The sequence below is a fragment of the Telmatherina bonti genome (assembly GCF_933228915.1).
Source record: "Telmatherina bonti genome assembly, chromosome: 2".
In the NCBI taxonomy this organism is placed as follows: Eukaryota; Metazoa; Chordata; class Actinopteri; order Atheriniformes; family Telmatherinidae; genus Telmatherina; species Telmatherina bonti.
In genome coordinates, this window is record NC_136620.1 from 27,161,789 (window position 1) to 27,182,301 (window position 20,513).

Here is a 20,513-nt window from a genome sequence, read left to right on the forward strand (position 1 = left end):
AGTCAGTGTGTCACCTGGGAGATTAGATTCTATCGTACACTTGACACAAATCAGTTCAAATATTAAGAATAACTCAATGAAGATGGATGGCCTCCTGCGTTGCAGCTGATAATCCCTGAAGTTCATACAGTTCTCGTCGAACAAGAGATCTGTATGAAGTGAAGCAGGTTATTATTTTGCTCTGAACATATTCAAAAGCATCAGTTTGGTCCCTTTGATGAGGTGGAAGATGAAGAGGAGGGGCTGTTCGAGGAGGAAAGAGCACTGAAACCACTTGTTCCTGCTGGGGTCTGTGATGAAACTGGAGCAGCTGATTTTTGGGCAAACAGCGTGCCTGCAGCACAGATAACAGAAGAAATTAAACAGTCTGTGCTGAAATATGATTTTTGGTCATTCTGCATAGAAAAGTTCTGGTACATTAAAAAACAATTAAAATAAATCTTTACTTGGCCTGTACACTACATGTGTCCTTTTCCAGACATTTGAAAAAGGCCTGGAAAATGCCTGCAAAAGATGTGAAGGCAGCATAAGTTGCTGTAAAACCTCAATGTACCTTTTTGCTTTAAAGGGGCGCTATTATGGTATTTCAAGTATTCTGAGCTTTCTACAGTGTTACAGTGTTGAATCCTCATCAGACATGTGAACGGCACCGTTTTTTATCACCTAAACACATGTTTGAGTTTGAGTTCCAGCACGCTCTCCATTCAGTTTCAATGGCAACGAAAAACGCGTCATTTTAGAGAGTTTTTTCTGCTTGGAAATCCTTGTGACGTCCCGGGAGATAAGGTTCGGTGATTGGTTACCTTCTACTGGTTAACAAGGGCATGTACAAATACATCAGGCAGGTGGAAAACGTCGGATAAAGTTATTTCCAACGATGGCTGGTGAGTTTACCAAAGAGAGACATCCTGCTGCATTCGTTGCTGTGGGTTGCTGTTTTCCACTTTGTTTTCAGGGTCTGATTCAGGTTCCAACATGTAGGGTTGTATGCTATGTGTTGACATTGTATTTAGTTTTTTTTATTGAGTTCATATTAGCCTAATCCTTCTATTTATGAGATGTTACAATGACGGCGAAAGCAGTTGCGGTGCGCGCTCCCGATGTAGTGCAGTGGCGGGAGGCCACTGCTGATAACGGTTATTTCTGTCATTTCCTTTAGAAATTGTACGACTCACCTGAGTAGACCGTACCATTGACCTCCACAGACACACCGATACTGGCTGGTCCATTGGTAGAGATACTCAGTGACAAATCCTGTTTTCTTTCTGCAATACAGAGATTGTAATTAATGGACCTTTCCTAAATGACAACGCAGTTATCATTTAACAATGATCAGCAACGAAAAGGAACCAACTCACCATGGCCGTTGTTAAGTTTGAGGTTCATGGGATTAAAGTGAGAGGCCATAGCTATGAGGTTCTGCTGGAGGGCATGCTGCATGATGCGCTGCTGCTCTTCCGCAAACCGCATTATTTTCTCCTCTGGACCGTCTCCTGCAGCTCGATCCAGCCTCTCTCTGAGATGCTCTAATGTGGCAGCTTGTGCCAGCTGTTGCTGCTGCTGCTGCTGCCCTAGGGCAAGAGCTACAGGCAGCCGAGGTATAACAGGAGTGGAGGGCTCATCTGATTAAAAAAAAAAAATCATACAGGTGAGAGGACATTATGTCTAAACGATGCAGGAGATATAATCTTGTCAGTGCAGCTTGTGTTAAATGTTACATTCAAAACAACTATTTTAGGATCTATATATAAAAATGCATGTAACTATTTAAATCCCCAGAGATCCCAACAACCCTGCATCATGCAGGAAGATGAGTCATAGCAGCACTAAATTAGGACTCATAAGGACATAAATAGATTCATGAGTTAAACAATTATACTGTTACAATAAAAAGAGAAATGGACTGGTAAATCACTATAGATATTACAAGATAAAAGGTGAGTTCCAGGTTTTTCTTTGAATGAAAAACTAAATTCAACCAACATACCTGTACTCCTTTTCAGGCTTGTATTTGTGGACATGTTTAGGTCATTGTGTGTGGTTGGCGTGGTGTGCATCGAGGGTGGGGACAGGAGTGCGTGTGGAACAGAGCTTGGGGAGGGAGAGTAGCGGTAAAGACTGTTGGTGTAGCTGGGACGTCGGCCCTCTCTGCGGTTGCTGTCAATGGCTGCTTGCAGTTCACCTGGAGAGCTCAGACCTTTCTTCTCACATTCAAATGGGTACAGGTATTTCATATACCTGCAGGGTAAACATACACATGTAAATGAATACAAACATGCGAGGAAAAAGTAGATCATAATAAAAGGTCTTCTGTTACAAATCAAATCAAAAGAAAAAAAAAAAGAAAAAAAAAAAAAAACCCCCAACAATCTGACTTCTTAATTCATTCAGATGCATTGAGTTTTTATTTGCGCATTTAGCATTAATCATGGCAATTTTAGCTGTTTGAAGGGACATTATGTAACATTTTCTGTAGCTCTAAAAATTAATGTCTGCATTTATATTGGTGTCCTCATTAGTGTATTATGACCTCCACTAATAATCTGACATTGTTGTAAGCGAAGAATTAAAGTTAACTGTATTACCTGAAAAAGCCTAAAACTCTTTTTTTTTTTTTTTTTTTTTTGGTTTTGTTAGACAGTGTTGCTTGTTGCTTTAGGCAGCATAACAGAAGACTCTGCGACATTACACCAGCCTCGCTGGTACAGAAGTGTATATTTATGTGGTTTTAGTAGCTTTCGAAGTCGCCGTATACTGCAAGCTTTTTGTTACAGTAAATGCCAGCTTATAAAGACTCCCCACCAGCTCTTAGTCTCGCTGTACCCCAACTGAAAGCCCCTGTTAACTGTGACAATAAAAGCTAGTGAAACCGCGTAAATATCAGGGCCAGGTTTCTCTGTATGTGTAGTGCCTGTGTTGTTTCAGAATATGTGTACTTATTGTTCTGCTCATGCACTAAGCCAGGTGGTTCCAACCAGTGCAGTGAATTAACCTGGTTTACTGGCTGAGCAGAACAAATACACAGCATGCACTTGATTTGAAGTGTTACGTTTTTTTTGTGTTTGTTTTTTTTATATACACGGTGGCTCCTGTTGTTGCCATAGGCATTCAAAAAGGTGAGGGGCTAGAACACATTGTTTGGGTACAATACACAATTTCACTATTAGATGGAAGTTATTTTAACACAAAAATTCCTGTAAAACAATACAACAGGGGTTAACTCAATAAATTCGCGATTTTTTGCCAGTTCCTTATAATACTGTGTTGATGAATCAAGAAGACCCTGGGGATCTGACTATTTCCAATATGTCTAGTACTTGCCTGTGGGAGAACTGACGGCTAGCTTTTGCAAACCGGCAAATGCATAAAGTTGCTAACAACGTGCACAGTCGTGCCATGCAAGCGCCAGTCCCCCCTTATTATAGAGAATGAAAAATTTAAAAATATTACACTTTCAAATCACTTTGCAAAGTCCAAAAAAACAATAGGTTCACTGCAAACATCCAGAACATTATATTAAATTTATTGAGGACATTCACATTTTAACAGAGTGAGAAATAACTTAATTATAAATATCATGTGTTTCTGATGCCACTTTTGTTTCAGTTAGGACTCTCAGAAACACCTACTGAGTGCGCAGGGTGAAGGCTGCACTGGTGATGGATGTGGGGAGATTGAGACCTTTGGTGATTTCCCTCCAGATCTTCTTGTTAATAACCTCCACTAGTCCCCCTTTCTCTGTTACAAGCTTATAAAGCTTGTACAAGTCCAACACCTGTTTTGCCATAATGGGGATGCGGTTCACAGGAGTTCCTGAATGCAAAAACGAAGAAACACAACGACATGTAGTGACACACTGCAATTGGATTAGTCATTCTGAAGGGATGATACTATTCATGAGTAATCATGTTAATACATTATTAGGAGACCCCTCAAGAAGGAATAAAGGATGAGAAAATATTCTGATTTGCCCACTTGAAAGTCTAAGGTCAATGTTAGGTAATGAGGTTTAGCATGTATAATCTGTGTGAATGGAGTTGCCCAATGAAGCTTATTTCAGATGGATGGGGGAGGGGATAATTCCTCAACAGCAGCTTTTGTTGCTGCATTGATTTGAATGGAGGGGGAGGGGTGATGCTAGAGCTATGCATGTCTGCCAGTTACAGGGTTGACAGCTAACCCTTCCAATCCTGATTTGGAGAAAAGCCAATTGATGAAGGGGACTAAAAAGCGGCCGTAGAAATAAGATTACTTGGTGCTTAAATTAACTCATGCCTGGGACACAGCACATTTTCTGAGGCAGTGAACTTTGCTCACATGAGTAAAGAGTTCTGGTTGTATACCTTTGACTTGACCAGGAATTTGTAAATACCAGAATTTCCAGGCTATTGAGCGCACCTGAACATAAGCCGCAACTTGCGACAATTTACACACACACACACACACACACACACACACACACGTATATATATATATATATATATATATATATATATATATATATATATATATATATATATGTACACACGTGTGTGTGTGTGTGTGTGTGTGTGTGTGTAAAGAGAGAGAGAGAGAGAAAAGAGAGAAAAAGGAGAGAGAGAGAAAAGCAATACATTTTTTCAACACTTTAATGTTCATAAGAATCAACCAAAGTGTGCAAATATCGTTAAAAGAAAAGGAAGAAAAGTACCTCTTTTCTGCATGAAGACAAAGAGTTCATCTAGAAACTCCTTCCGTTGTGAGTCGTTATCCAGCTCATAAAGCTACAAGCCGGGGAAAAAAAATAAATAAATAACAGTACAAAACCAGTTGACCATTATTACTATCGGGGCATTTTTCATGTAAATACCCTTCAGGTTTACTAACCTTGGCAAAGTCCCTTGATGGTTCTCCTCTAACCTTTCCCCCATCACCGTCCTCAACCCAGATGCCACTCCCTTTCTGCACACACACACACACACACAAAAAAACTTGTCAACAAACAAGACTTCTTTTAGAACTAATTTTGTGACAGATATTTTTTTTTAATCCTTTTTTCTGTAAAGAAAAATATTTTTTTTAAAGAGAAATGTTATAAAATTAGACACTGTGTGTATTATGATCCACAGTGGGATTCTAGTTTTACATATATTTTTGTACAAAATGGGTCCTTTTAAAATATCTAAACCTGCTTTTCTCCTAGCACACTATCAGACATGACAATTTAAAAAAAAAAAAAAAAAAAAAAAAAAAGACATTTTAACGAAGAAAACAGCAAGAGCATGTGTCATGTCAGCAGGAGTGTGTATTACTGGGCCCCCCTGATTGGGTCCCCCCTTCCATATTGAATATTGATAGTTCATTGAACCTGGTCTGTTTGTCACAATCCCCTGTGAGATTTTTCTGCCCACTGACTGAGGTCCACGACAAAAACAAAGCTATCAGGTTGCAGGAACTTGCAGACAGAAGGCTTGAAGGCTGTATGAAAGTTCTGCTGCACTACAGCAGCCATGCACTGCCAAATAAATGCAAAAAAAATCAGGTGTAAAAACTGAAGTCCATTTAAAGAGTCATGCTTTAAATAATGTCCCGATCAGTTTCAGTAGCTTTTTGGTTCAGTTTCTTAGTGGTGTTCATGTCACAATATTTCCGGATAAGGTTTTTTGTAAATATTGCACTTGGATTTAAAAGAAACCATTGATCCAATGCATCATTTAAATCTACTAAAATAAAAATACATCTCTTTACTATGTTCAACTCCATGCTAAAAACTACCCCCTTACATTGATATGTGGACCCTGAAAAACAAAACAAAACAGACTGCTCAAGACAGAAACACAAAACTTTTCAGTTTACTTTCTACTATTAGCCCTCTGATGGACTGGCAAGCTGTCCAGGGTGTACCCTGCCCTTCACCCAAAGACTGCTGGAATAGGCTCCAGCTTCCCTGGCGACTCTCATTCAGACTAAGCGGTTAGGATAATGAATGAATGAATCAAGAGATATTATATGGACAAAATTGTAGTTAACATATTTCAATGAAAAACAGGACATGGAAACAATAAATACCAAAGGGGACTGGATATTCTCGGATGACACGCATCTTAAGGGAGATTAATTAAATGTTATTTCTCAATCACTCCCTCTATCCGCCAACCAGCAGGACATTAAAGGTTAAAAATTTAAGGGCAGTATGAGTGCAACTGTGCAGAAAAAGCCTGCTGGGAGGTTATTGTCCGGTTGACATGCTCTGAAAGCCGCATGAGGAAGCTATAGTGAAAATTAAAGTAGATTGGTAAGTAAAACACAACGACCTCTGAACAAATATGTTAATTTGATTATGATTTTTCCTCCTACTATCCCTGTTTATTCATCACATATTTTACAGCGGCAGTAGTTCTATTTGGAGGTCATGAACTCTCTGTAGGTTTGCAGTCTTAACTATTATTAGAGTCAGTGTCACTCAGTTCAAGCTTGTGTTTATATTCACATGTTGTAAATTCAAACAGGCATGTGTGTTTCAAACAACAAAAGGTGTTTTTGGATTTGACCGGATTAAAGGCTTCAGCGACCATGCTTATGATTTATCAAAATAATGGAATTTTCTCATTCCATTTTTGCTTTGAGAAAATAGCAGGTTATTGTATCAGTTTGTGACTTAAACAAATATTCCCCTGTGGCATGGCAACATGATCCAACTTGGGACTAATAACCACAACATTGCTCTCTTTGGGAACGGATAATCGGTTGGCTTATGGACCAACTGTAACGCTCCTTGTGTGTATAGTAAAAATACTTTTCTAACTGCAAAGACTGACTCAAAATTAGACAGCTGCATCAAAGTGAGATTCAGTCGGTCCCTTTCTTATCAGATGTACACCGATAGTGTTGATTTTTCTAACTCCAAGACATCAAGGCAGCCTCCAGTCCAGATTTTGCTGATTTTTTTCTGTTAAATGGAGTTTTTCTCTTCTGCTTTAGTGCTTAAGCTGCGCAAAGGTCAGCCACTTTGAGTATTTCAACCGTTTCCAGCAGTTCTTTGAGCTGATCATGGTATTTCTATTAAAGTCACATATCTTTTCTTTTTTTCTATAATTTTGGTAAAATAATTGTTAACATTCTGCTTATTCTTACATTGCTTGCTTTTTCTGTTTTTTATAAAAATCTGAATGACATTGGGAAAAGATACATTGACAAAGGTGACGACATCTCTGAATATGAACAAAACATATGAGTGTTGCTGAGGGTGTGCAAGTGTTAATGTTTCTCACACTTTCCATTAATGTTTGTGCTGACATCTGTTTGCCAAAGACATGTATCGGACGTTCATAAACACCAACAGTTTCTCAGTCTTTACTGGCCAAACTGGATAAACGGTCAACTGTATCACCTACACACAACACTTGCCCTTATGACTGCAAAGCTGTTGACTCAGCTGATGGCTTCAGCTTAGAATTTCTAATAAAGGACTTTTACTGTTTCCTGCAGAAGGCCCCAATGAAAGTAGATAAACATCCCAGTCTTTTCACCATCAAATCGAAATAAAACCCTTCCCCCCTTTATTGATGAGCAAGTGGGACCTACTGTGGATCTACTAACAAAGAGCTTTCAGTTAATTGCTCATGGAGCTTTCACACATCCTGGCCTGGGAATCCTTATAGTATTCAGTATGCAGGTCAAGAAAAGGTTTCAATTGTTTTGTAAAAAAGGTTACTTAATACATTGTGATTTTATGTTTTTAAATGACGCATCATCAAGTTAATGCATATTACTGCAAAGCTTTTCGGTAGCAGCCTGTCTCTTCATCCATGCATGACAGAAAAAGCATTAAAAAAAATAATCAAACGCTAACACCGACTAATTTTCTCTTATAATGAGCTTCATTAAAATTAATCAGTCACTCCCATGGAGCAGCCGTGAAGACTTCACCTTTTTCAATTAAATAAAAAAAAAGGGGGGGGGGGGGATCACATTTTATAATCTAAGTCAAATTATTGGGCCTTCAATCACCCCAGCAAGTCAAGACCATTTATCTGGCATCATGCGGTGCAAGAAGCTTGCACAAACTGGGGGCCCTGTTGCATTTAAGAGCTGGCAGTGGGACCGCACACAATCCTTAAACAAAGGCCGCACAGCATGATGAGGCCTGAAAAGCATGTCAGAATCTTTAAGGATGATTCATTAATGAACCGATCAAAAGAAAAAGCTGAAGACGCTGCAGCAATAGGCATAATTAAGAGCAACCATTTCAACAACCACCAATTAACTTGAAAAAAAAGTCAACTTATTCCAGTGGACATTCCCAATTTGTGCTTAATGTCCCCGAACGGTTTTACAAAAGGGGCTATAGCTTCAATTTCTGTCTAAAAAAAAAACAAAAAAAAAACAAAGCAATGCAGCTTCTGATTAAGACTAAAAAGAGATTTAACCTTTTGGCTTTGCAGGCAGTATTCATGTTCTCATCTGTGAGATCAGTGTTAGAGACTTCAGCTCAACTTCACACCAAGATTTACATGATAAAATTAAACAATTACAATGTTTGGGAAGGGAATTTACCAGTTTATGTTATTATATAAAATAGCATATGTTTCTGATTGGGTGAGCTAGTCTGATGGTGTATTCAATTCAAGTCAGTTCAGCTTTATCTGTATAGCGCCACTTCACAACGCTGTCACAGGGCACTTTACATACACATCATTTCAAGCCAATTCATACATGGCCTATAATAGAAACCAACTGATTGCATCGAATCATGACTTCAATCCAATCTTCCATCCGGAGCATGCACGAGGCAGCAGTGGGAAGGGAAAAACTCCCTTTTAACAGGAAGAAAATGTCAAGCAGAACCCAGCTGAGGGAGGGCAGCCATCTGCCTCGACTGGTTGGGTTGTATTTAAACAATCTCACTGCACCAACCATATAATGCATGCAGTAGAATTAAGCTGCCACTTAGTGTTGCCAAGCCGCGGCTAAATTATGCAAAACTATGCAACGATCTACAGCCACGTCAGCACTGAGATACTATAGCCCTGCTAAAATTCCTGTTTATCTAAACGATTCTTTTAAACAAGGATTAAAGACACTTGCAATGGCAACATGACTATATTACACTTACTATAAAGTCAGATAAATATGGAAGACAGGCTTGGGAAAATAACACAATATCTCTGAGAAAAATTAACAAAGAGATGCATAAAACCCCCAACAATCATGGCAGAAGCTCATTCTGCTCCAGTGAAACTACTGCAAGTAAACTTTACGAGTAGCTGTTCGCATGCTGTGAGGCACTAATGCAGCTGTCCCTCCACCCACAGCCCTCATTAATCATAATGTATTATATTGACATGGGGCCTTTTAAGGGGAGCATACACAGAAGAAGCAATCAAGCAGGCCTTCGTGAAGAGGGAAAGAAATCCATATGAGAAGCTTTGTTTCCTAAAAAGGTAGTCAAACACATTTTCTGGTGAACACATTGAACATTAGCTTTGGGTTTCTTATTTAACTTTTATTCAAAGCCAATTTGGTGGGTACAAGCTTACAGCAGTTAGCCCTCAAGGCCAGCCTTGTCCATAAATACACACCTGAGGCTATTTCATTAATCCCTTGCTCTCGTTTCAGCTCCATATCCTTTGACCTGAACTGGCTTCTTTGTACAGTGTGGACTGGATTGCAGCCAGTAACAATTAGCTAAGTCTATGGCAAAAAAGATTATGTTTAAAGCAAGAGACAAGAAGTCAAGAAGATCTCTAGTCTGGCCAGCAATTAAACACTATCAAAGTTTGGGGCTTCCTGCCAACAGTACACACTCCTTCCTCTGGGTGTGAGGAAACTAAACTGAAGTCAGTACTTTCTCAGCAAGAGAGGAAGTCAGTTAATAAAGAGAGACAGAACACACAAACTAGAACCACTTAGAGAGCACATACCTCTGCAAAGCCATTGTCATTTTTTCCCCCTCCAATTATTGTGAGCATTATTTTTGAGTTAGAAGCTCTAATGATCAAATTATCACCATGTCCCTGCAGTAAAAAATCCTTTAGGAAATGCCTGGATCCAGGCGGTGATCTGGATCCTTCTCAAAATCTAATCACGCCATTCTTTTTCCATTTCTGGAATTTCCTGAAAACTTCAACAAAATCATTGCTTTACTTTTTGAGTTATGTTGCTGACAGACAGACACAGACCAGTGTCGCCGAAAACACAACCTCCACTTTGGCTGAGGCAACTGTTCAGCAGTTACACATGTGCCTTTTCTGTTTCGACTGAGAGTACAAAACAAAAAAGAACCACCACAGATACTACAGCCATCTGCATATATTGTATAGTTCACACATTCATTCATCTATACTGAAATGTAGACTAACCAACCTGCTTAAATGGCTCGTTGTAGCTCCAGTCAGCAAAGCCGTTGGGTGATGTGAAGGCGTGTTGACCAGCAGGAGATGACAGCAGGTTCTTCTCTTCCTGCTCCTGTTTTATTGCAGAAGGTGGTGACTTGGACATTTGCTCCACAGCAGCTGACAGAGTTGCAGAATAAGGCTGGAAGCGTGAAACCTGCTGGAGATGTAGCTTTTTTGGCTGCCGATGAGGTCCCTTTTCATATTCTTCCTCCTCTTCTTCCTCATCCTCCTCCTCTTCATTGTTCTCATCTGGTTCCAACATCTCCTGTTCCTCATCATCCAAGTATTCATCGTCCTTTGGATCCACTCTGCTCAAATTGCTGTTTAAAGCTTGTTGGGCAGCTTGATAAATCTGTCCGTCTGTTTTTCTGAACAACGCGGGGTCTGGTCTGGAGCCGGAGGCCCTGGCTGCTGCAGCAGCTCGCTGAGCAAACAGGAGCTGAGTCTGAAGGTGTTTCTCTTGCAGGTTCATCTCCAGTTTGGCTTCTTGTTGTCGCTGCAGCTGCTCCATTAACGCTTCCAGCTTCATGCCTGCAGGACTGGACTGTGGACAGCTAGCAGAACTCCCCTCCTCTGATAAGCCCGACTAGGGACAGAAGTAACACATCACCAAAGCAGAACCTTCACAGGTAACTCTTAATAACTTATTTCCCCACTATTCATAAAGAATAAACAAACAAAAAAAGAGAAGTAAATATGCAAAAAAAGAAAAGATGGAGAGACAGAGAAAGCAGATTAATCTTTTACAAACCTGTTAATAAATTTATTAGCTGTTGCCTTTACTTAACCAAGGTAAGTGAAGTAAGCCATTTGAGGTGGATTAAAGAGACACAAAGTTTAACAAACAACTGATAAATACATTTTCGCTTAAACTAAATATTTACTGTATATATAGTCTGCGTGCTCTCTCCTCGTTGTAAGCAACTTATCCACGTAACGTGAGAACTTGTTTCTTTGATTTTATCCATTTAAAACGCACTTTGTTCCAGACAGCAAATGAATTCAGATAGAAAGTCTATATCGGTATGAATAAAAGCATATCGCCTCCGTCAGGAAACACGAACAACCTCACACTGAACGTGTTTGCTCTCAGAAATAATCGTCACTTGCTTTGTTACTGTAACGAACACGAGTGGGAGCGCTGCGAAAGGATCGTCGACACTCACCATTTGCGCCTTTGAGTAATTCATCGTCGCCAACAGGTCCTGTCTAGTTTTTCCTTCTTGCTTCCAGCAGAAACAAATCGCATCGCATGACCAGATTCTCTTTTAGTGATTCTTCCTTTGATCGGATGTGATTTTAAACCCCTGCAGAGTGGAGGCCTGAGTGATCGGAGCTGGAGGAGGGGTAATAATGCTCTGCGTTACCTCCCTGGTCACTGCGCATGGAAACTCAAACATCTTTGATTGTCTTTGACTGGTTGACCCCCTCACCCACAACTTAGCTGAATGAAAGGCCCGCCCCGTGCGTAAAAATCGTAAAGTGTTTTTTTTCTTTTTTTTTTTTTCCCCCTCTCCAACACCATTTTCCCCTTGCAGTATTAAGAAACCTCCCACCCATTTCACCAGGAAATCCCACCCCGAAGCTGGGTACAACATAATCATATGTAACATCTGTGTGTATGTATATATATAAGTTATTGTGAGAGGTCTCTTGCTTTTTGCAGTGTCGTTTCACATAGTATAATTAAAAAAGATTTTATACACACACACACACACACACACACACACATATATATATATATATATATATATATATATATATATATATATTGTGGGAGCAAGAGACCTCCCACAATAACTTAAATGACTATAATTGTACTCTCGGCGCCTTGGTAAATGAGTAAAGTGTTACTATTTAGGGCAGAAGAGTCCATGTGATAACTGTGCTTGCTTGGGAATAAGTGGTGGAAGTTCCTCCCACAAGCCTATATAGAGCCCAAGGAAGATGCCGTTGACATGAGATGATTGATTACAGGATACCAGTAAAAATTCTCACAGTCCAGCTAGTCAAAGGGAGCATTCATGAATTTGAAGGAAAATGTAAACACACAAACTGAAAACTTTTTGGCTTTAAATCTGGAGAGAAAAAGAAATATATATATATATATATATATATATATATATATATATATATATATATATATATATATATATATATATATATATATATATATATATATATACATACAGATTATATATATCAGATTATATATATATATATATATATATATATATATATATATATATATATATATATATATATATATATATATACATACAGATTATATATATCAGATTATATATATATATATAATCTGATCTAGTCATAAGTTTTAAGAAATCTTTCATTTGGGCTTTGTGATCTAAACACTATTATATGTGTGTGTGTGTGTGTGTGTGTGTATATATATATATATATATATATATATATATATATATATAAATATACATATATATATATATATATATATATAAATATACACATAATAGTGTTTAGATCACAAAGCCCAAATGAAAAATTTCTTAAAACTTATGACTAGATCAGGGGTGTCCAAAGTCGGTCCTTGTGGACTGAAGTTCTGCAGGTTCTCAATTTGTCCTCACTCCAACACACCTGACTTAATTAAATGGATTTAAAAGCCAATGAAGTCCAATGAGTCATTACTTTGAGTCAGGTGTGCAAGACCAGGGAAACATGGGAAAACTGTAGGTTTGTGGACCTTGAGGATCAGAGCTGGAAACCTTTGGACTAGATTATATAATCAACTTTGATACGTTGTGCATTTTAACTAATTTCTAACTACTTTATTTACTAACACCAGGTTGGACCACCCTTTGCCTTTAGAAATTCTTAATGTTTCAAAGATTCAACAAGTTGCTGGAAACATTCCAGAGATTTCGGTCCACATTGACATCATGCTTGAGAATTTCACGTTGTGCCACATCTCAATGGGGCTCTGTTGGATTATATGCCAGGTGTCACCAACTCCGATCCTCAAGAGCTACCATCCTGCAGGTTTTAGTGTTTCCCCTGCATCACACCTGACCCAAACCAATCAATCAAAAAACAGGAAGGTGCAGAAGATGATAAGAAGTTGCTGGAGAACTTTTTCATTTGAATTAAGTGGGTTGTACCTGGGAAACAGTAAAACCTGCAGAATGGTGGCTCTCGCAGACCGGAGTTGGAGACCTCTGATATAGGCTAGTGGAGTACAGTGAACTTACTCCGTGTTCAGAAATCAGTTGCATAGGATTTGAGCTTAGTGACAGAGTGTATTATCCTACTGGAAGTACGAGCATATGGGTACGATGTGGTCATAAAGACATGTACAATAATACTTCAGTAAACTGTCTGATGTTCAAACTATGTTCAATTAGTACCAAAGGGCTCAAAGTCTGCCAAGAAAAAAATCCCCCGCAGTATAACGCTGCCACCTACCTGAATAGTTGATACAAGTCAGGATGGAGTCATGCTTTCATGTCACTTCCACCACATTCTGACACAACCACCTGCATGTTGCAGCTGAAACAACCTCACCAAGCCAGGTACCGGTAATTTTTTTTCCCCCCAATCTTTAATTCTTCAGTTTTGGTGAACCTGTGTGAACTGTAGTCTCAGTTTGGAGTTTTCAATGTAAATGAGTGACACTAGGTGTGGTCTTCTGCTGCTGTTGTCTGGTTCTAAGTTGGTTGTGTTATGCATTCAGAGTTGGTATTCTGCATATTTTTGTTGTAATGATTACTTAAAGCTGGGATAGGTAATCTTGCTCAGATACATTTGTTTTTGTTATTTTTCTATAGTCTTCAACCAGTCTGCCCATGCTCATCCAATCTCATCTGACATCAGCAAGCCATTTTTGTCCAGACAACTGACTGGACAACTTTTCTTTTTCAGACCATTTTTAAAAATCAAAATAAATAAGCATTTTCTGAAACACTCACACCAGCACATCTTGTATCAACCATTTCATGTTCATCCACTTAGTCCCTGTTTTACTCATTATGGTGCTCAGTTTGAACTTTATCTTGGTCATGTCCACAGATTAAAATACATAGAGTTGATGCCATATGATTAGACATTTGTGTTAACAAGCAATTGAACAAGACTACCAAACAGTGTGGCCTGATAGTATGAACAAAGCTATTTGAAAATATCTACTGACAAGAATCTAAGACTTTACTGGGTGTGTCCATAGCTTCCAAAATGTTACCATAGCAGCATCAACAGCAGCGTTCGGCATCACTTTTATCTCATCAATATGCCAAATGTCTGTCCATAATAACATTAGACCAACTGTCATTTCAACAAATTTATTTTTACCATCAAGTAAATTTTCCCTGAAATGAAGACAAATGTAACGCAAACCTAATACAGTAGAATGATTTTTACATTCATGTGACAGTGCTGCCCCCTGATGGAAAAATGTCACTCTTACAAAAAAAAGTTAGCACACACTTGGATGAAAAGGTACCAAGTATTTGGTTATGCTCTGCTTTCAACTTTACACTGACTATTGCTTGAACAAGTCTTCAAACTGTTAAGAAAATGTTCCAACATACTTCTGACACTCAAAGGTACATTTCCTTTATTATGTTCATCCATATTTTACAAGTAAAAGAACTTAATAAAGGTCAAATGATATATCACACATTTGATGAGGATAAACGGTTAAATATGAAGGTTCTGCGTCCCGGGTATTTCTTCAGTCTTTTGATCTGTAACAAACAGTAAAATAAAATAAATCTTGTTTGACCAACCACCTTATTATCCACCTGAAGAGAAAGCATTACTTCTGAAAGAATCGTAAAGCTTACCCAGTTACACTTTGTCAATGCCAAGCTCTTCAGGTGTGGAAATGCCAAGCTCGTCTAGTATTGGCCGCAGTTCCTGGATTACGTATGGGTAGATGTCTTTGTGAGGCCCAGCTTTGTCCTGGGAAAATAAATGGTACAACCCATTAACTTATTGCTACATGACATGAAAGATGGTGGCTAGCAATATTCCCAGAGATACCTTTACTCTCACCTTCACAGCTTCCAAAATTCGGACTGCGCTGGCGAAATCATCTAATCTCCGACAGGCTCTCAATGCAGCCTCAAGAATCTTTGGCTCAGGTACCAGATCATACCCAATCAATGTGTTCATCCCTGAAACATTGAGTTGACACTTTAGTTGGAAAACAGAAACATTTCCATATGTATTCTACCAAACTTTTTTTTTTAGGATATAGTTTTAAACCTGTTTAAATCAGCAACAGAAAACAATGAAAGAAAAGATGCATTCAGAGTAAATCACTCCAAGCTACAAGTGATGGATAAACAAATGGATGATGTGATCTTTTTATGAGATTGTTTGCATACTTTTTAAATAAAAATGGAAACTAACTATTTGCAACAAGGGTTTGAAAACTCCTTTTTTTATTTAAAGACTAAACTACATGGACTTCCCACTGGGCCATTTCCTGAGGTTCCTGTCTATTCCATTCTAATCTGACAATAGACCTTGTGGTCTAATATGTTTGTGTCTCATCTTATTATTTTTTGGTGTTTTTGTTATATAAATATACATATTTCTAGTTACATCTATACAATGCTGTAAAGTCCCCTTATGTGATAAATAAGAACATGACAGAAAAAAAATAGGAGGATAGCAAGCATTCAGCAGTTTGGTTATTTTTTTCTTGGCCTGTGGCTTTAAAAAAAAATCCACAGTATATTCAGACATGATCATGTTCTCCTTTTTGTCTTATTATTGAGTTACACCTCAAGTAATGATTCCTTTTACTAGTCAATGGATTGCATATCAATGTTTAAGCTTCAACCTTTAGCATCACTTTAGTAATATTGTGACCCCAATAACGAGCCCCCCCCAAATAGTCGGTTGAGACATTCTGGCATCCTTCCGAGTTTTTGGAAACACAAAAAAATGCATATTGTCCCATTCCCAGCTGGAGCCCTTGGTGAAAAGGAGACTTTGGACACCCAATGAATTTTCATGCAATGTGGATCCAACTTTTATCATCAAACAAGAGGTTGGTTACAAATATGGCTGAGCATTAAAAGTTTACAACTTCTTTCTTGTTGATCCAAAGGAAGCTATCAGAAGATTACGTTGCGTTATCCCACTTTGGTCACTTAGAAAGACCAAACAAAGGAAGCTATGTGTTAAATTAATGTGCACTTTATAACTGCATGTAAATGTTACAGAAAAAGCAGTCTAAAATTATTGTTGGGTGTCCTGCGCAGTACAATTTTCTCAAAGCAAGGATTTTAAAAGGTCGGTTTAAGTGTTTGTAAATCAGCTTCCTTTAAGGTAACACTTCATCAGTTTGCTTTGTGGTAATTTTTATTTTCATTTTGCAGTGCTGGTAGATTTTGTTTATTCAGCTTCACCCTCATAAACAGACTTACCTTTCCTCAGTTCCCATGCATCGATGTCTGGCTTGCTGAAATACGTGACCCAACGAGCATCAAACTCCTCATCTGTTTCCTGTTTCCCATGTGAATAACACCTTGAGGACAAGACCGCTGTGATGCAAAACAAGAAGACTTTGCTTTACTCAAAAATGTTCCCCCAATAAAAAATTAAACACCAACAGTGGCATCTAGCGTTGTGTGTAATGGCAAAGCCAGGCAGTCAAGGATATATCTGCACTGACCGAGGTGGAAAAAAGACAGATGTTGTAATGAAACTTGGCTGGCTTACTGCCATTGCCCTGACATGATTTACCTACTTCATGTAACAGGCTGATGCACACTGGTACATGTAGAACACTAACCACTCTCCTTTCATTTTACATAATACAACATATTTTCAATCTTGGGTTAGTAAATATTTATGCTTCTGAAATTATAGTTTGAATTGATATGCAATCTTTAATTGTCCTTCAGAGAAAACTAATCCCAATGTAGGTAGAGATTAGGTTTAAGCATTCACACCAGACAAAGCTATGGTGGTGTGCATTTATTGCATAATTATTGGAAAGGTGTTTCAAATCCCTTTATTATTAAAACGCCAGAAACCGGTCGGTTAGACAAGAACTAAGCCGGTTAGCATGTTAGCATCAGCAGCACAATCACAGGCCCCAGTTCAGACCTTCCAGCTGGGTCATGGCAAGGACACAACCACTACATAGTCAAATGCAGGGACATTTTCATAACAGCACGATTTTAGGTTATATGGTTAGGGGCGTATTGCTAACATCTTTATTTCATAATTGAACCACTAACGTATTCACTATTTGTCGTGTTTTTATGAATGAAAACTACGTTTAGCTAATCGGTTACTAGCTAGCAACTAGCTTAGCTGAGTGAAGACGGCAATGTACCGTCACTTGATTTCTGTAAGAACTTTATCCTCATAGTTTGAGAAGCTACTACATTTTAAGAGTTGTGACTAAATGGATAAATACCTCGACACCCTGGTTGTGTACGGGTTAAGCTCCGGACACCGGAGACCGAAAGTCGGACGGCGGCTCTGAACATGTTGCTGAGACAGCTAGCTACACGGACCGGCGAGATTTGTCACAAGGAAGCTGCTCGTTGCAGGGGAAGAGCCGGTGCGTACGTGATCTCCCGCAACGCATGCGTAAACTGCATGTCATCTCTATCAGAAAGTTTTTTTTAGTCATGCGTTTAAGTGCGACACATAAACTAATAAAATGAATCGAATATCATAAACATTTTACTCAGATAGGTTGGGTTATTATAATTTATATGTATGTGTACACACAAAGTAATCTTTAGCACTTTACAAACATTTCATAGTTGTGTGTTGTGATCCAGTTCAAAAAATGTTCATACAAGCCAATTAATAACAATATCACCTACTTCATGAAAACCAAAGGATTGCATTGAATATATATATATATATATATATATATATATATATATATATATATATATATATATATATATATATATATATATATATATATATTGTTACATTTAATAAATTATCCATATGTCCACAAATGAATTGTTCACAATTAAAGATAATGTGTTACTAGTATATTCATAACATGACTAATTACTATATATCATTGCTGACACTAGTTTGTATACATGTATTAAACTCAATAGCAAAACTGCAAATATTTACAAACAGCCTCATTTGACAAACTACTTGACATTGCTCCATATTTACAAATTGAGACAGGTAATTTCTTACAGCTATTGAAGGCAGAGACTGCTGCAGTCTAGTCTTCTGGACAAAGTCTCTTTGCTGGATGCTGTGAGGAGGGACTGCCAGCTGTCCTGAGCATATCTTGCTGTCTCTCTGTGTCCAAAGTGGAAATACTGTAAGTTTGGGGGGATTGATAGCCAGGCTCTTGGGGATCCAGAGGGTCTTTAGAGAGCAGTATGCAGATGGCAGGGACAGTTTTCTCCACTGTTATACCTGATGCTTCCAGCTGTGGAGTCTCCCAAACCTCATTCACTGTCTTGTAGTAAAGTTTGGACACCTGATGTAGCCCGGCAATCTTACGTTTCAGGATTTCCACGCAGGTGATCGTCTTTGTGATTCCTCTGCCAGAGCCAGTGAAGACCACCTGTCTAACGGATGTCCCATCACTGTCTCCTTCTTGCCCTTCCATGCGAGATGTTGCAAATCGCAGTAAATTACGGATCTTGCTGCCTTCTTTGACTCGCATGTGTAGGATATTTGCTGCAAGGCCGGCGATGGGGTAGAGACTGTTGTCCTCCATGCGGCTGAGTGTCCTGAAGTTGCTCTGGCCAGGTTGTGGAGATGAAGTTGATGGAGCAGCGGGAGTGAATGAAGAGGCCTGATGTTCCATTGTAGAGCTATGTGCAGCATCTGAACTCTTCATATGCCTCCTTTGTTAAATCATTGCAGAGAAAAAAAAGAAGAAATAATGGTCGCTGTTTCTGAGCCTGCAGCCTCGGTTTGTTTACACATCTCCCCTGAGATCTGTCACTCACTTCTTTCATTTAGTCTGAGAAACCGATCAGCTTTGTAATCCAAACTTGTCACTTATCTCAAACGTCTTTCTGTCCTCTGTCCATTGTTGCGTTTCTATTTTGTCTTGTGAGCACTGAGATGACAGCCAGCAGACTGAAGAATTTCTTCCTCTAATCCCATTGACGTGAAGGAAAAGATGTCCTTGCTCTATTCAGCACGAGGACAGCTGATGCCAACAAACACATATGAGGCTCAGAAAGACATGTAGTGGGACATAGTGCTCTTAAAGGCACATGCAGCAATTTTGGCTCGTTTAATGAAATCTGTTACAATATGACTATATTTTTTTATGCTTGAGGGCTCAGATATTTATTTAATTTGTGTGGTTGCTTGAAGTAATTTGGATGAATGATCATGAGTTAATGAAATTTGACAAGTCATGCAGCTGAAACGACTCTTTGTTTTAACTGATCTGGACTTAATTGTTATTGTTTGACATTCTTCATGTTTGGTTTTGCAGATATTTCATTAAACTACAAAATCTCACTGGAATAAAGAGGCAGAGAAATATTACTGAAATGCAGTAGATGCTGGTTTCAACACGATATTTCTTCTGCGCTATCATCAGAGGGCCATATGGTGCTTGAAAAATGTCTTCCTTTGGGCAATAAAGCAACCTCACAATTCTCCTCCATTCAGTCCATCGCCTGCTGGGCTGACCCAGAAAAAGCTTGCTCCATCACTTGGGCCTCTTTGAATGACATTTAACAATTACATCTTAAAGCTGCAACTTTTTTTTTTTCAAATTAGCATAAAACCAGAAAAAAAAACTTGTAAAAAGTAAGAAAAAGAAAAATTCGTTTCCAGATGAAAAGAGGTTTTATCAGAGTAGCTTTCTCTGGTAAGCACCTCAAAGGGAGGAGATCAGGAGGCAGCTGCAGGGCTCATGTGGAACCAGCATCCTGTAATAATGGTGTATTTCTGCCTCACAGGATGGTATGTACCCCATGTTATTCACAGACGTGAACAATGAGCACACACATGTGGCTCTCTTTTCCACAACCCCCAAATGCCAGTCATTTATTGGTGATATGACATTTGAATAAATGTTTTAGTTGACCAGACCATCTGCATGTGCTGCTAACACTGTCTGGTGAGATTTATTTGAGTATTTTTGTTTGTTTTTTTGGTGTAAAATCAAACAGTCAAGTGGAA

General features: G+C 38.7%; 2 protein-coding genes across 2 annotated transcripts; both read right to left on the reverse strand.

Annotated features, from left to right (window-relative positions):
* Positions 1–200: 200 nt before the first annotated feature.
* LOC306762018 (AT-rich interactive domain-containing protein 3B-like) lies at positions 201–11,566 on the reverse strand (the record flags this gene model as incomplete). The annotated part of the gene is made up of 9 exons (XM_079248370.1): positions 201–334; positions 1,176–1,265; positions 1,359–1,622; positions 1,988–2,238; positions 3,630–3,813; positions 4,691–4,763; positions 4,867–4,941; positions 10,345–10,962; positions 11,543–11,566. The coding sequence occupies 9 exons, from the start codon at positions 11,564–11,566 to the stop codon at positions 201–203; spliced, it is 1,713 nt and encodes a 570-aa protein (XP_079104496.1).
* Positions 11,567–14,673: 3,107 nt separating this feature from the next.
* Positions 14,674–17,931, reverse strand: cox5aa (cytochrome c oxidase subunit 5Aa). Its single transcript, XM_079259850.1, has 5 exons — positions 17,791–17,931; positions 16,790–16,906; positions 15,405–15,526; positions 15,194–15,311; positions 14,674–15,094 (listed from the first exon to the last, which is right to left on the reverse strand). Exons 1-4 carry the CDS (start codon positions 17,861–17,863, stop codon positions 15,198–15,200), a joined length of 426 nt encoding a protein of 141 aa, XP_079115976.1. The 5' UTR covers positions 17,864–17,931; the 3' UTR covers positions 14,674–15,094; positions 15,194–15,197.
* Between the last annotated feature and the right edge of the window lie 2,582 nt (positions 17,932–20,513).